Source organism: Podarcis liolepis (assembly GCF_965112155.1).
Source record: "Podarcis liolepis genome assembly, chromosome: 6".
Lineage (NCBI taxonomy): Eukaryota > Metazoa > Chordata > Lepidosauria > Squamata > Lacertidae > Podarcis > Podarcis liolepis.
Genome location: NC_139559.1, coordinates 37,835,654 through 37,852,257, shown reverse-complemented (window position 1 = coordinate 37,852,257; position 16,604 = coordinate 37,835,654). Strand labels below are relative to the sequence as shown.

Here is a 16,604-nt window from a genome sequence, read left to right as displayed (position 1 = left end):
TTGTTTGAGTCCTGCTCACAAGTCTTTTACACAGAAGAACAGCTATACAATATATCAGAAGAATGATCGGGCCTTACAACACAATCAAAATCTCTTAGCACTCCATTCACCCTTTTCTCTAGTAGGCAAACACCCAGAAATGGGACTGGGCTTTCTGGGCAATAATGAAGATTCTCTACACCTATCAGCCACAGTGTGGGCTGCATCAAGAATCCAAATGCTTCCTTATTAGTCTTTGCTCTGATATCATGGGCTAAGAGAGAGGCAGAAGTGGCTTGCCTAATGAGGCAGAGCTGCAACACTAGCTTCTGGCAGGTGTGTGGCTGTCAATTACCGGGAAAAAGATGGGCAAAGGAAGAGAGAGGATGCACTGGTGCACCAGTGGAGTCAATCCGGCACTTCCACTGGTGCACCTGTGCCATGGCAACATACCCACTGCCTGGTCATTCCCAGTAAGCAGCAGCAACTCACCTGCCAGGAAGCATGCACTGCATGCTCCACCTCACCAGGTAAGCCACTTCTAGAGAAGGGGAAATCAATGGGATCTCCTTTCCAACAGGCATAAATCAATGGATACATTATCATGGTTGTTTAATGTTTCAACAAGCACATTTCTGTCCCTCTTGTGTGTCACCCCCCACTTGAGAATCGCCTGCCCTACTTAACAGCATGATGACAGTGTGATGCTATATAAGGCCCACTGAATTCAATGGAACTTGCTCCCAAATAAATACATTTAATATGTCATCTCAGCTTCATTCAGCCCTGTGTTCAACCTATGTTTGAAATGCCCTTTGTCAGATGCCCTTCTTTAACTATTTACAGCCCCTCAACCAGGACTGCAATTGAGGAAGTCTACTGGAAGAGAATAAAGGTATCATCACTGGAAGTAATGAATGAGAAAGCAACAGATCTGAATAACACTACCAAGATTTATTAAAAAAAAACCATGGTGGGCACTCCCACATGTACCACCACCAAGCCCACACTGCCACCTATTCTATTGGATACAACAGAACTCTTCTTTCAATAACTCTTCTTTCATAGGGGACCCAGTGGAGGCATCTGCAGACACATGGGTGCCCATGGGGGCCACATTGGTGACCCCTCGCTCCCCATTGCTTCCTTGCCTTCCAACTTTTTTTAGCTCTGCAAGAAAAGAAAAACCTAATAATATTCATGAGAGGTTCCTAGCTGATTCCATGCTCTACAAGCTGTTAACAAAGCCTGAGGAACTCTCTTATTCTTCAAGTCTTTTCCTGCATGCTGGTGTAATCTTGCAAATGCCAATTGGTGAGACAGTATCTAGGGGGCAATTGACCCAAATTGGTGCAGCCCTTAAACCTTGATAAATAGGAATAACTGGGTAATGCATCAGTCCTTCAGGGGGGCTTCACGGCAGTTTGATGATGGGGGTCCAGTTCATTACTAAGGCACAGTCTGTCAACCTGAGTGTTCATGACTGAACACTTCAGTCCCAAATTACTTGGGCAGAAATCCCTTTGTACTCTTCCTGTATCAGATTGGTTTATGTTGTAACATGTAATTCAATGTGCAGTCTCTTGAGAATGTACCTTGTTTTATGATGTACTGGCTGTGAACCTTGATTTTTTATGGTCAAGGGTTTGTACTTTCCTCTCTCTTTTTCTTTATTTTATTTCATATTTCTTACTGGATTGTTTTAACTTCATAATAAAGTATTGAAGCAGAAAAAGAAGACGAATGTGCATGTAGCTTGCAAGCTTTAGCCCAGCAACAGCTGGCGACAAATTATAACATAGATGTTCTGAGGGGTCTGCCCTTTTCTTCTCCCTTCTCCCAATTAACTTCCATCTCCAGGGCCCACCCTGCGACATCACTGGGGGCCATCCTAAGGGTCTGGGATGCTCCTGACCTGGCAACCCTATTCAGAATCCATTATGCTTCTTGCACTAGTGTATTGCATGAGGTTTTGGATTTCTACCCTCCCCACCACTGGATAATTAACTTTCATATTATGTTTCTTTCTAACTTTAGCTTGAACGTAAGATCACTGGTGTTGAAAGCAGACTCTACACTCAGACACCCAAGGGCCACATGAGGCAGTGGATAGGCCAGAGCCAAGACCAAATATGGAGAGAACAGTTTTGTTAATGAGAAAGGCATTTTCAGAGAGAAAAGTACAGTAAGTGCATTTAGATCACTATGTGTGAAAAACACACGTTTACTACTCTGTGAATACGATATGTAATAGTTGAGCAAAGAAGGGTTTTCACTGTGCAAACAGGGCAGTTTTAAGGATTTCACATGGTAAACTTCGTAAGACCAGTGTCTTATCTTTCTCATGACTTAAAGCCACCCTCCCAATTATTGCTAAATTCTGAGTCATTCATACCCTGTGCACCCAAACTGCACGTAGCAAAAGGAGTTCCCACTTCCTCACAGACATGTGTGCTTTGACACAAGTTACTTCTAGGACTGGGCATTACTCAACAGGCTGAGTGTAGAGAAATCACTTCCAATAACTGACTACAAACTCTACATATGAGCTCCCTTGAATTCTTCAGCATCTTATCCTCACAGCGGTCAGGCTGTGTTTCAAAGAAGCCTGAGACTTGCTCAATAAGAAATATTAGTGGTGGCAGGCAACTTTCCCCCGAAAGGCAACTTGATACTCACTTCCTCTGCAATGTGGTGTTCCTGTAAGTATGCTTGGTGCATATTAGGCAATGATGAGATCCAAGGAATCGGGCCGGGGTTTTATGTGCACCCTACAACAAACCACAAAGTCTTCTGCTATGCCCAGAGGTTCCCTGGCAAAGCACATTAATGCAGAAAGCAGGGCTGGAGCTACAGCAGGTGGCAATCCACAGGCAGGTGCCAAGGGCACTGTGCTGCTGACACCACAGCCTTCAGCCACCTGTTCCACAGCTGACGATTTTAGACCAAGCGCACTCATAACTCTTGCGATACTAAGGGTAGTAGACCAGTGGAGTTTAAATTTAGCTGAAGCCAATAATTAAATATCCTACATCAAATCTGTAATTCAACAAATTAACCTCCAAGTGCAATGAAGCATTTGGAACACAGGATGGAACAGAAAAAAATTGCTTTAGATTAAACAATTTCTGTAGATTCAAGGTGAGCGCCTGTCCAAATCTGAGCCCCATACAATAACTGTGCTGGGGGTTTAGCTTTAAACACTTCAGGTCTGATGGTATATGATTGCCACCTTTTATATGGGAAAAAAGCATGTCATAATCTTGGTGCTTTGAGGCGCTTTTCCCTTTTGCATATTTCTGATGTGATCCCCTAGGCCTGGCGCTTTATTATTTTTTAACTGTGAAATAAGGTTATTGACCTCAGTTATAGATACTGGAGGCCAGTCTGGTAAGTTTTCCAAAGAATCTGTTGTTTGGTTGACCTCATCATTTTGCCCATGATATCGAGTGAACAATAATATTGCATCCATTCATTGGGTCCGATAGTACACACTGGAACATTAAAAGCATTCTCCAGCAGGCCTGATATTGTATGCCAGAAGAGGCAGCAAAAAATGCAAAAAAAAATTAGCCGTGGCAATTAGAATAAGATCTATTATTTAATTATTGATGTAAATCTCCAGAATGTATTGTGTATAGTTAAGTTTTCACCTCTGTCTTCAGTACATTTTATTTTATTTTATTGCTATGGCTAGTGGCTGATGCAAAGAAAGATTCTTCTGACTCTCTGTTCCACAGTTCTGAGTGCCATGTGGTTGCCACGGCAACTGCCTACAATGCTCCAAAGAGGTGCTGTGTCATTCCAGGACATTGTGGGCAATTACAATAGCAGCCATCTGGCCACCATCAGCCTCCTTATCCTCTGATAAGCACACCCCTATGGTTGGTGCAAATACACAGGAGGAGGTTAGAACCCTGCCCAGCCACCAGTTATTGTAGTAGCCTGGCAGAAATGGTACTCTGAACCCTGCAAGTTGTTCGGGTTATGTCCTGAACTCTGTGGCTCAAATGGTTGGCTGTATCTAGCTAGGTTAGAATTTGGTACAGTATTTGATACCAATGCAAAGTGTCTCTTTAATGCTTATTCCTATTAAATATCCATATTAAAAATCCATATAAGGGTCTGACTGGAAGATTAAAAAAGCATCATGACTCAACAGGGCCTCTTCCAACTCTACAATTCTATGATTCTATGATCAGGAACTCTCATGTACTCAGGTGCCTCCTAAACATGAAGGGATTTCATGTGCAGGTATATACAGAAATGGGCCTAAATGGTCACTCAGATTCTATGAGACACTTGAGGACCAACCTAGATAAGATGTAGGAAATACGTCAACAGATCCCCAAATGTTTCTGTTTTTCTTAAAATGAGTCTTCTGAAGAGTAAGGGTGTTATACCAGCTCCAAAGCTGGCCCTAGGATAAGGCAGAGCAAAGCAGCAGATTTTGGTTTGTCACAAAGGGGAAGCAATTTGCTGTTTATTTATTTTTATTTATTGCATTTCTTGGTCGCTCTATCTTGCCCAAGGCACTCCACAGCAACATAGAAACAAACAGAGAATCCACGCAGATACATTGAAACTAAGAGGGAGGAACACTGAAAACATCTCACCCACAAATGCCTGGTTATTCAGGAACGTTTTTGAATTCTTGTTGCAGAAGACACAAATCCATCACATAGAGATGCATTTGCCTGAACCAACCTGAGCAAGACCCCTGACCATCCAACTGGCCATTACCAGCCGGGGTGGATGGGCGTCAAGGAAGCTGGCCACATTATCGCAACAGTGCTGGCCATAGTCATCAAGCCTCATAAACTGAGCTTAATAACATAAAATGTGAGAAGATGCTACATTGGACGCCTTGACCGGAGTTACAATTCGGGAACATCCAATGCACTAAGGAGCTGGGAGACTTTATGCTCAAAGCGCTATGCTCCAGGGGCCCATCCACCACTTTTGGTATGACCCAGCGAAGGCATTGAATTGCCTTTGAAGCTTTCACTGTCAATTGGTAAACAAAAATATGTAACCTAACATGTGTCCAGACACCTTCAGAGTGAGTTTTCCACTACCTGCACTCCAGCATGTGTCACTGTCTGCAGCTCCTCAGTAGAACAAGCAGCAATGTGGGCTCTGCAGCAACAAAGAGAACCCTTGGGAGCCATTTTACAGTGAAACATGGAGCACCTGGTCTGTCTCCTGGGAAATTCCCCAGAGCATCCGGAAATTCCCCAGAGCATCTACCAGATTCCATTAATCTCTAGGGGTGGACCATCCAAATCAGTTCCCCACTCCTGGGACCTTTGGATGGAAATGGTGTGAAACCAATGGCTATTTCTCACATTCAAGTATTTAAAATGTGCATGCAAAAAGTTGGAATACGGATGCAAAAACCTTATGTTTTACAAGCTGTGCAACACAGATACATGCAACCAGTGGCGGAGCTTCATGCTCCAGCACCGGGGGGCAGAGAGCAGGCGGTAGTGGGAGCACACCCTGGGGGCAGGGTGTGCTGCCTGCAGGGGCAAGGCGCACGTCCTGAGGCGGGGTGCACCACCTGCGGGGGCATGGCGCCCAACACGGTCAGGGAGCAGCCGCGATGGCACCCTGCCAGGATCGCACTACGGGGGTGGAGTGCTCCCCCCCGCACTCCTCTTCCTCCTCCAGTGCATGCAACTGGTGGTCAGGACTGGCTTTGGTTCCCTACCCTTGCCGCCGGATAATGTGTGAAACAGAGAACAGGCTGCAATCAATGCTTTAAATTCCAGGTTGCTTACATTGGTTCCCAGACACAGCTGAAACATTCTGCAGCATGTAAACAGCTTTCTGGTCTGACTGCTTGATTAAAAAAAACAACAACCTCTTATCTTGGGCTCCAATTTGGCACCAAAGGTTACTGTCGATTAACATGTTTAAAGTATATTTTCCTCTTTGTGGACTGAAAAGTGAGCATTAACACAGAAGATAACTTCCAGGGATAGGAAATTAAGTAGGGAAAGTTTGAGGACAATATAATTAGTGTCAGACAGGTGGTTTAGAGATGTAACCCATCTGATGTGGCAAAGCCCATGCTAATTCTTTAAGAAGGTCTGTTCAAGGAGAAAGGATTTTTCTATATATGCCTGTTCCTTAGGTACCCCAATGCTTTGCTGTCTGAGAATAGCAAGGTAGAAACACTCTCCCTATTAGTAAAGTTAGACATCCCAAGCACATTGCTGGGCACTCAAACTGATAAGAGGCAGAGTGCCCAGCTAAGTCCTGTGAGGCTAGCAAGGAAATATTGTTTTGAAATCAGATCCTTGTCTCAACCGCAGGAAAAATGTCTGGGTGTATAAGCACAACTGAAAACAGTGCAAGCAGTTGAGGGCAAAGGGCAAGCACAAGACCAGGGCACATTGAATGCTGGGAAGTGTGCTCACTTTTTACCTAGCTGCTGCATTTGGGTTAAAAGCGGATTGGCTATCTGAGACAGTGATCAAAGGGATTCAGTGCTTCCTCCTACACTTGCTATTTAGTTTTTTAAAGCCATCCACACAATGCTAACTGCATCTTGCCCAGTTTGACCCTTAAAACAAATGCTGACAGTCACATCAGGGGGGGGGGGGAAATGTGAGAAAATGCCTTGTGTCAGCACTGGAGTTGATTGTGCATCTGTCCCATCCTCCAGAGACACAGCCTTTCAAAATATAGAACGTATTTACTATTTATGTGAAATGGGTTAATAGCAGCTTGAGGTTAGAGAATGTATTACCAAAGTTTATGTAACCTGCTTTATGTTGCTGATGCAATGCTCATTTGGAGATGGAGGTGAAGAAGTGTGAAAGTGGCAGGGAGAGATTCACTATCACCTTCACAGAATGTGCATCCCTTCCATTTGCATGGACAGGCAGAGTCCCCCAAACCCTGAGCAGCCCCATGTGGAATAACGACTCAAGATAACGTGCTATGGGATTAAAATTGGCCACAACTTTATTATGTTTCAGATGTGGGTAGATCTTGGCTCAGGCATTGGATGTTTATCCTTCCCAGTCCCCTGCCGGGGATCTGGGGAACATCAGGGTTATCCAGTTTGTGGGGGGAATGGGCTGGCTCTGGAGAACATATGTTCAAGCAGAGAGAGCCCACCCCTGTTACGCCGCCGTCGCAGGGGAGAGCAATGACAACCTCTAGGCATACGGCCAAAGCCTCCCCTCAAAACAACTTTAATGGGGAACCCTGGAATCACCACCACCGCAAAGAGAAGGGGGGCGTGGGTCACTGCTGCATGCCCACCCCCATTTAGGGAAGATAGACTAAAGGATTCCACCCAAGGCCTGATACCGCCAAAGTTGTGACGTTTTGCTATGGGAAAGGCTAACCTGCCAATTCAGGAGAATTCCTTTCCAGCCCTTCAACATAGCATACCTGTGAATAAAAGGTTAACCTGCAGAATAAGTCTTAACTGAGGGTGGGTAGGGCAGGAGAAGCTCTGGAGCCAATTGAGGATTCCCAGGTAAGATCCTCCCCCTATTGTGTGGGCAGGGTGGTCCCTCCCCCTACCTGGCCTGATTACCTTGGCAACGTCTCCCCAGGCAGGATTGGGCAACTGGCTGAGGTAGGCGGAGACCTCCAGGTATCCCACCTGGGGAAGGCGAAGCCAAGCCTGTGCTAATGGTGCCTCATAGGGTCCAGGGGGCTGCGTGTGACCACGCAAAGGGTGCCCCCCATTTAATGTGGGGAGCGGTCGTTCTGACTCGCTGCTGGGGGACAGTTGGTTTCTGCATAGTTTCCTTATTAGAGAAGGGAAAGCCCATTGCGTAAGGAAAGTTTTGTAGAAAGGGGAAAGGAAATAGTCGCATGCAGCATTATTTTAGTTTAAATCCCTGTTAATAGTTTCACTGCTGTGTTCTTTTTCAGATATAGTAGTTTTGCCGGGAGGGGATATTTTATAAATGTGGGTCTGTACCTATGTCTGTATTCAGATTTAAAACACATCTCCCTCTACATCTCCAACTGATCAAACTCAATCTGCTTGGGAACAAAAAAAATTAGAATGCTTCTGGAGAAAAGGAATAACTAAACACTTCAGTCAGATCTCTCTAAAACAAGAAGAAAAGGAGATGCAAGAAAGAGAGGACATCAGGCAGAGTAATATTGTTTGAAACTTCACAGCTGCATGGGTCTCTTAATCTCAGGGTCGTGGGTCTGAGCCTCACATTGGGCAAAAGATTCCTGCATTGCAGGGGTTGCACTAGATGAGCCTTGTGGTCACTTCCAACTCTACAATTATATATATTGGCAAAAACCAATAAAATGGAAATATGGTTAGGCAACCCAATTCTACGGATTGGCTAAAAAAGGTGTTTGGACTTGTAATAATATGTTGGATTTCTTAAAGTGTTTCAGCCACTATACAAAATCTTTCCCTCTTATACATTGAGTGTTCACACTTGCTCCTCAGTGGGTCTTATGGCCACACAAAATGATGGAACAGGAAGTGGTACAATAGGATCATGGGGTACATCCACACTGTACATTTAAAGCATATCTGAAGCATGTGGATCACCCAAAGAATTCTGAGAACTGCAGTTAACTGCCTCACATAGCTACAGTTCCCAGGGGGGAAATGGGTTTAATTGCTTGACATGGAAGTGATCCTTCCTTTAATCACTTTCCAGTATGGAAAAACCATAACCACCAGTCCTACAGCACCCAAGGTTTAGCTTCAACCAGAATTAGAACTCACCATGGCTTGGCACTGGAAAATTTGCTTTCAGTGCCAGAGCTCATCCCTAGAATATGTGGAATAATAAAACATGGCTTCTGAACATGAGAATAGTGATTTTTTTTTCCACTACTGAGGAAGCCCAGCCAACTGCTGCCACACATGTGGGGTGAAGAAGTAGGATTCTCAGATCATAAATTGTAGCCTGAGTCCCCTAATCTCAGTTTAGAAGTGAATCTCTGCCTGCAAACTGTTAACAACTTCTGGAATCATTTGTGAATCACTATTCTGTCTAAACTCTTTGAGAACACTGAAGGTAAATTGGGATCTGTAGGTACATTGCTAGATGACTTGCAGTGGATCAGCAAGGGTTTCTAACTCCCAACAGTTTAACAAATGCAAAAGGTGGGTGATGTTTTGCTGCTCAAACCTTGATTTGTATTAGCTCAGATGTAGATTTGTACCTGTAAATACAGAAAATATCGGTGTATAGCTCATGGGGTACAATAAATAAATGGTTTTATCACCTAAACACTATTTTGCACCTGATTCTACAACTCCACACACCAAAAAAGAGATATTGTGTTGCACCTGGCACCAGTTGGTGTACCTCAGCATATTTCTAAAAACATGAAATGTGGTCACGCCAGCTGATGTGACGACCCTTTCAGGCATACAGTGCATGGAAGTTGGGTGCTGTGGGCACGACCATGATATCGGCCGTCCTCCACACTTTCATTTGGAAAGCCTAAACCAAGCTCTACCCTTCCCTGATTCACTTTTTTCAACCCTTCCTTATCTGGATAAAGCAACAAGGTCTCTGCTGCAATGAGAGACACTTTTGCAACAGACTGCATGCATTCGCAACCCCTTATTATCCAAATAGACAACACAGCTAGTGGGTGAGAGGTGAGAGGGAGGCATAAAGGCTTACGCAAGAGTGCCCAGCGGCTTTAGGGACAGAAATAGAACACAGATCCCAAAAGGCCGAAAACCATGCCCTGTGTACCAGAAGAGCAATTTCTCCAAACCATTCTCAAAGCTGGCAAGAACAGAAACGATGCTAACATGGGTTGCTTGCCTTTCCCCTTAAAAAAAAACATGAGTCAAGCACTGGAGGAAGGGGCTGGAAGGATCTGCTCAGAGGTGGCTGGTCCCCACTCTGAAGGGCCTTAACATAAAGAACCTACATACAACCAATGTGGCGTAGTGGTTAGTGTGACAAGTTTTGGTCCCATCTGCACCACACAAAGAAGACAATGTTATACCACTCTCCCAAGAATCCTGGGAACTGTAGCTTATTAAGGGTGCTGAGAGTGGTTAAGAGACCCCTATTCCCCACAGAGACCTACAGTTCCCAGAGTACAGGGACTGGTTGTGAAACGACTCAAGTGTCGTAACTCTGTGAGGAAAATAGGGGTCTCCTAACCACTCTCAGCATCCTTAACAAACTCCAGTTCCCAAGATTCTTGCGGGGTGGGAGCCATGACTGTTTAAAGTGGTGTAATACTGCTTTAAATGTGCAGTGGACGCTCGGGTTGTGAACGTGATCTGTGTGGGATACACGTTCCCAACCCGCAATGTTCCCAACCTGCGTCTGCGCACGCACAGGTTGCGATTCGGCACTTCTGCGCATGCACAAAGTGCGATTTAGCACTTCTACGCATCCGTGACCGCCGAAACCCAGAAGTAACCCGTTCCAGTACTTCTGGGTTTCGGCAGTCTGCAACCCGAAAAAACACAACCTGAAGCGGCTGTAACCCAAGGTATGACTGTATAGTGCAGATGGGGCATATAAAGGCACAGGTTCAAATCCCCGCTCAGCCATGAAGCTCACTGGGTGAAGTTGAGCCAGTTAATCTCTCTCAGCCTAACATATCTCACAGGGTTGACGTGAAGATAAAAAGTGGGGGCAGTGGAACTCCATGAGTGAAAGGTGGGGTACAAGAGAAACACACCCACCCATATATAGGTCCCTTAAAACTCTACAATTCTATGATACAGTGGTACTACGGGTTACATACACTTCAGGTTACATACACTTCAGGTTACATATGCTTCAGGTTACAGACTCCGCTAACACAGAAATAGTACCTCGGGTTAAGAACTTTGCTTTAGGATGAGAACAGAAATCACGTGCCGGCGGCGGCACGGCAGCAGCAGGAGGCCCCATTAGCTAAAGTGGTGCTTCAGGTTAAGAACAGTTTCAGGTTAAGAACGGACCTCCAGAACGAATTAAGTATGCAACCAGAGGTACCACTGTATATAGAAACTGGGTATCTAAGGTATGGCAGAGTCTGCAGACTCAGTTTGGCTCAGGAAAACCAGGGTTCAAAGCTTTGCCTATCCACAAAGCTACCCCAGAGTCATTAGAGGAGCCACTATCCCAGTGCATTGACTGGGGCTGATGAGAGGTGCAGCCCAGCAACAACTGGGGGGCATTTGGTTGCTGTTGGACGCAGCGTGTGTTACCTGCTCTTAAACCATTGCGCTTGGGGGCCGGTTAATAACCCCAATCACTCAACTGAACGAAACAAAGCAAACGAAGAGGCATATAAGCCAAGTCACCGGTTAAGCCTCCTTGCAAAGCCTTCATGCCCTTTAGCGCAAGACTGTTTTATTAGAGTGGGGGGAGTGAAGGTCATCCTAACACTGGCACCCGCGCACGTCTCCGCCTGCTTATTCCCTGGCTGAGCAAAATGGGCTAACCCCCCCCCCCCGACCTTTGCAAAAAGAAAAGATCCCGTCTGAGGGCCCGCCGCTTGCTACGTGACACACAACTACACCCCTCTCTCCTGGCGCAGGAGACGGGCCTCCCCCTTCCCGTCTCCTTGCCCGGGTCACTGGCAGCTGGCGCCCACCCCGACCCTGCGCCTTGCCAGCTCGCGCGTCCCGGGAGGGTCCGGCCCCCTAAGCCCTCCGTGTGCTCGCGGCGTGCTCGGCGCATGTACAGCCCCCTTGGCCCTCCGCCTGCCTGGGCGACCTCTTGCAAGCTGACTGGGGCCAGGGGCGGGGCTTCGCCCAGCGTGGGGAATATAAAGGCCTAGGCTGCGCGCTTGCAAAGGCAACAGCTGAGCAGCGCCGAGTGCCTGGTCGGATCTAAAGAGCAGAGAGAAAAAGCACCGCTGTTGCTTAAACAAGAGATCTCTCGAGGCAAAGATTGACAGCTCTGTGGTTCTGGTGAGTACGACGGATTTCTGTTTTCTGAAAGCAAAACCAGGATGTTAAACGACAGGCGCTGAGATAGGTCGATAGCTGGCGGCTCAGTTCACCTAGATCCAGTTTGGGATGAGGTTGTGCAGAGCGCGATTTGAATTCCTCGAATTAAAGGTTTGCAAGCGTGGGGCTGCTTGGGGGGGCGGGATTCTCCGAGCCCCCATGCTTTTTGCATTGGTAAGCCTGGTGCATGCGTCCTGCAGTGAGACAGGTAGATAATCTGAACTGCATTGCAATTGCAGAGATAATGTGGCCATTGTAAGTTGCACTTCTGTAAATGCTGTCGGTTTCTTCAAAGTCAGATCAGCTTGTGGGGGTTTTTTGGCGAGGGGGAGGCATCCTTTGAACTGCAACTGATGTCCTTTCTCTTTTCCGTTTTGCTCTGCAGGTCTCTGTGACTCGCTGTGTCTACTCCCTCAGCTAACGATGGAGACGATGCAGGAGCTGATTCCCTTTGCCAAAGAGATGCTCAGCCAGAAACCCAACGGGAAGATGGTCAAGCTGTACATGCTGGGCAGCGTGCTGACGTTCTTTGGTGTGGTCATTGGCCTGGTGGAGACGGTCTGCAGCCCCTTCGCCTCTGAGAGGCAGGAGGAAGAGGAGAGGGAGAAGGAAGAGGAGAGACCTGCCACCCCCCTGACAAAAGAGGAGGCTGTGCCTCAGAAACAGGAGGGTGTAACACTGGTAAAAAGCAAGCAGGTGCTAGCAGTGAGAAATTTGGTGAACCGGCAGCATGCATCATAAGAGCGCGCCCAGCGCCTGCAAGAACATGGTGACATGAAATGCACAGGACATTCCTTGCCCCATTCCTTCTTGACAGTGTAGTTTCCAGAAGGCAAGAGAACTGTGACTTGTATGCGAGATGCAAATGGACTCTATACCTAAAACCAAGACAGTTTTATTTTGCTGCCATGCAGCAGTTTTAACTACACAGCCATTCCAATCTACGTACCTGTTCTTTAGGTATGGATATGTGAAGCTTGTAGCATCTTGTACCCACCTTTGTGTGGGGTGGTTGTTTTTATATTATTGTTATTATGATAACTATGCATACAATTTACATACATTTTCATTTTAAATAAACTATTTTATACCTGACACTATTGGCTTTGGTCATCTTGCATTGGTGGGGGATCTTTCATCATCATTTTCTGGGTTTTGTAGAACTTAGTTTTATGAAAGTACGCTTAGGATTGGGGCAATTGGTCTGTGTTCCTGAGCACTCTTGACTGAGGGGGGAAATGGTATCCACTGCTACTGAAGCAATCAATGAGACATTGCCAAGGAAAAATATGTTTGGGGTTGAGTTTAAGTGTCTGAATTCTGAAACCTTTCATCAGAATACAGGAATATTTGGCTGGTAATTTAGGAACGGAATACTACAACAAGAATGGGGAATTTGGGGCTTTCGATAGGGCATAGAACTCAAAACTCTCATAAGCCCAGCTGGCCTAGCAATATATGGTGGGGGGAAGCACATGTTTTCCATCCCTGTACTAGGGAATCTGAATATATCAGGAGGGGGAAATGGAGATGTCCCAATAGCCTAGGGTTGCCATATTTCAAAAAGTAGAAATCCAGATGCAAAAAGTTGAGCTTTTCTTGGGAAAGTTGTTGAGCATTTTGGGGGAAATCACCCAAAAAAGAACACTTCCTGGTTCTGTTTCCAAAAACCCACACATTTTGCCAATTTTTAAAAATTGAAACAATACAATGTTTAAAAATCATGAAATATTTGTCAGTTAATTTGGTGTTTCAAATTCACTAGATCATCTGTGCCTTTCCCAGGCTGGAAACTTCATTAGGCAGTTCCTCTTTGCTCTGTGCTTTGTCATCTTTTGGCTTTAGCACGTAGCTTGCTCTACAAAGGGATCTTCTGGAGTATACTTCCTCAGTCATGGTGCTGCCTTATATTGATAATACACTTTACATTGTTACATTATAGTTAACTTACTAATTTGACTACACTCCATCAGAAAATAGAGGAAACATCATAGATAATTAGGTCAAGTATAATTTAATAATTAGATTCAGCCTAATTTTAGATTTAGGAATTTCCAATGGGTTGGTTTTTGGGGTTGTTTGTAAGAAATGAGGTGTCACTTCTGCCATGTACCCATCAAGTTGGCCTGAGTCACCAAAGTGCTGGATCGGACTAACTCGCAGGCACAGTCCACTCAGGTCTGTGTGGAATTCAAGGATGACATCAGCCTTTTGATCATCCATATTCCATAACATCCAGTCTGAGAAGGGGATGTGCTCACACTTCTGGAGTCTGAATGTGAGGCCCACTGGTTGTTCTGAGGCCTGCTGCTGATTGTAGCCCAATGGGGTCAAAATTCCCCTGTGTGACATGTTTGTACAGCTTGGTCAGAGAGAGATAATCCACCCTGTGTCCTTCCAATAAAGTTTGTCTTCCCCTCCACCAAAAAAAAGACCCCAAAAAAGGGCCTTCTGGCAGTTCCCTCACTCTGAAAAGTGAGGTTACAGGGAACCAGGAAGAGGGCCTTCTTGGTAGTGGCGCCCACCCTGTGGAATGCCCTCCCATCAGATGTCAAGGAAATAACTATCTGACTTTTAGAAGATACCTGAAGACAGCCCTGTTTAGAGAAGCTTTTAATGTTTGGGGTTTTATTCTGTTTTTAATGTTCTATTGAATGCTGCCCAGAGTGGCTGGGGAAACCCAGGCAGATGGGTGGGGTAGAAATAATAAATTATTATCATTAAATTATTATTATTATTATTAATGAGGTGTCAGTACTCATACACTGATAAAGTGCCATCTGTGCCAGTAAAAAATGGCTGCCATGGGCAGCAAAAAAGCGGTGCTGGTATTCTCAACCAGTGAATACTGTCACATACACAAACAAGTTTTGGGATTTCTATAGCCTCTCTGTGCCCAGTGAAATGTAATAGCTGGTGCTCTCAGAGGATAGTTAAGAGCCCACTTTGTCAATGAACAGATTTTATAGAATTAATCAAGTCACAGGTCATGATGCTACTATAGTATTTAAACAGTGATGGGCCACTTTTTCCCGCTGAGAGCCACATTCATTTGGGGATACTCCATCCAGGAAGGGGTGCATACCAATGGTGGGTAGAGGAAGATCAAATGATGGTCTATATCAATTAATTGAAAACAACCCTGCTTCAATTCTCAGACAGACCTGCATAGGACTAGGAATTCTATCAGAAGTAAGCCCCACTGATGGGATTACTCTCAAATGTGTAGACAGAGGATTTATTTTATTTTTAGTACAACAGACCAATATAGCTACTGTAACTACTTTCTGACTTTACTATAACAGTAGTTACTATTGTTACTATGATAGTTGTCCCTACAAAAACATCTCAAAGCAATTTGCAATTTTGTTAAAAAAGAATACAATACTAAATTGCAATGCATCAAAAGATTTACAATATTCTTAACTAAAAGTATCCAGCTTGCAATAACATAAAAACACATCATACCACACCCAGTTAAACGAGGAATGCTGTGTACTAATGCATGCTACACACCAGTGCTATTTTTCTAGAAAAAGAGGTGCCATGAATGCCTCCCTTGTTCTCTTAGAATGGCAACGGTGCCCACCTGAGAGATGCTGGAAGTTCCAGTGAGTGCCAGCTGGAAAAAAAGCCCTGCTCCACTCACATTAAACCTGTCAAGCTGTTATTAGGGAGCTAGGGGAGTAAACGTCTCTTCCCCTGGCCATACAACCAGGAAAGGGAAAAGGAATGAGTTTTTTTGAAAAACCTATCTTCTTTTTATTTTTATTTTTTGTTAAATAAAATACTGCCCCTTCCAGGTCTGAAAAATGCATAAAAAGGAAGCACGGGTGAGTGGGGGCAAGGGACTCTTTTAAAAGCTAGGGTAAATAAAGAAGAAATTAACAGGAATGAAGGAGCTCTCCAGGGGATGGAAGAGTGGAGCAGCTTCAGGTGGTTCTGGAAGTCACATAAATTAGGTTGGAAGCTGTTGCCTTCAGGCTGCAGGCTACCCACCTGTCTATGAAAAGGAGTGTGCATAAACAACCTGCTTGCTCAGCTGAAACAAATAGCATATTTCTGGTTCACTGCTCCCTTTGGGGTCAAGTTGTCCTTTACAGTTCTTTAGTCGGACACGACTAAACGACAACAAAAAGCCATGATGGGGTTTCCACAAGCAGCTACGTTGTAGTGCAAAGAATTGAGAGGTGTGGTTTAGATTTGGGTGCCATAGACTGAATCTTATCACCACAGGTGTCTGGAGAAGCCAAGAGGTTAGAGAGGGAGAGGCTCTGTTTTCTCCTTTTAAAAGCAGCAACAACAATAACCCTAGGAAATGATTGATTGCGGGGGGGGGGGGGAGGTACTGTACTGCCTATGGCTCAGGGATGGGTGAGAAGAGGGGATAATGTGAAGTAGCACTGGGAGGCACTGGCGAGTCCTTTTTCTGAAACAGGAGGAGCAACCAAGCGACCTGTCTTTTATTTTCCCATAGAAAGCTCCTGGTGAGAGTGTATTGTGGAATCAGAACTGCTGATTGAGAAAAGCCTCCACACAATCTTGTTGCTATCAAAATACTAACCTGTACTTCAGTTTAAATTTAATCCAGATTATTTTCTGATCAGTAAACACCGCCTGTTCTACACCTCCAGTCATTGATTAGTGCATTATTTGGGATAGGCAATTTGTCATATGTGTGGTCATTATCACCACT

The 16,604-nt window shown here is 45.1% G+C and overlaps 1 protein-coding gene across 1 annotated transcript; it reads left to right on the top strand.

Moving 5' to 3' along the window:
• Positions 1–11,737: 11,737 nt before the first annotated feature.
• G0S2 (G0/G1 switch 2) lies at positions 11,738–13,003 on the top strand. The gene is made up of 2 exons (XM_083510017.1): positions 11,738–11,869; positions 12,294–13,003. The coding sequence occupies exon 2, from the start codon at positions 12,332–12,334 to the stop codon at positions 12,647–12,649; it is 318 nt and encodes a 105-aa protein (XP_083366143.1). The 5' UTR covers positions 11,738–11,869; positions 12,294–12,331; the 3' UTR covers positions 12,650–13,003.
• Positions 13,004–16,604: the final 3,601 nt, after the last annotated feature.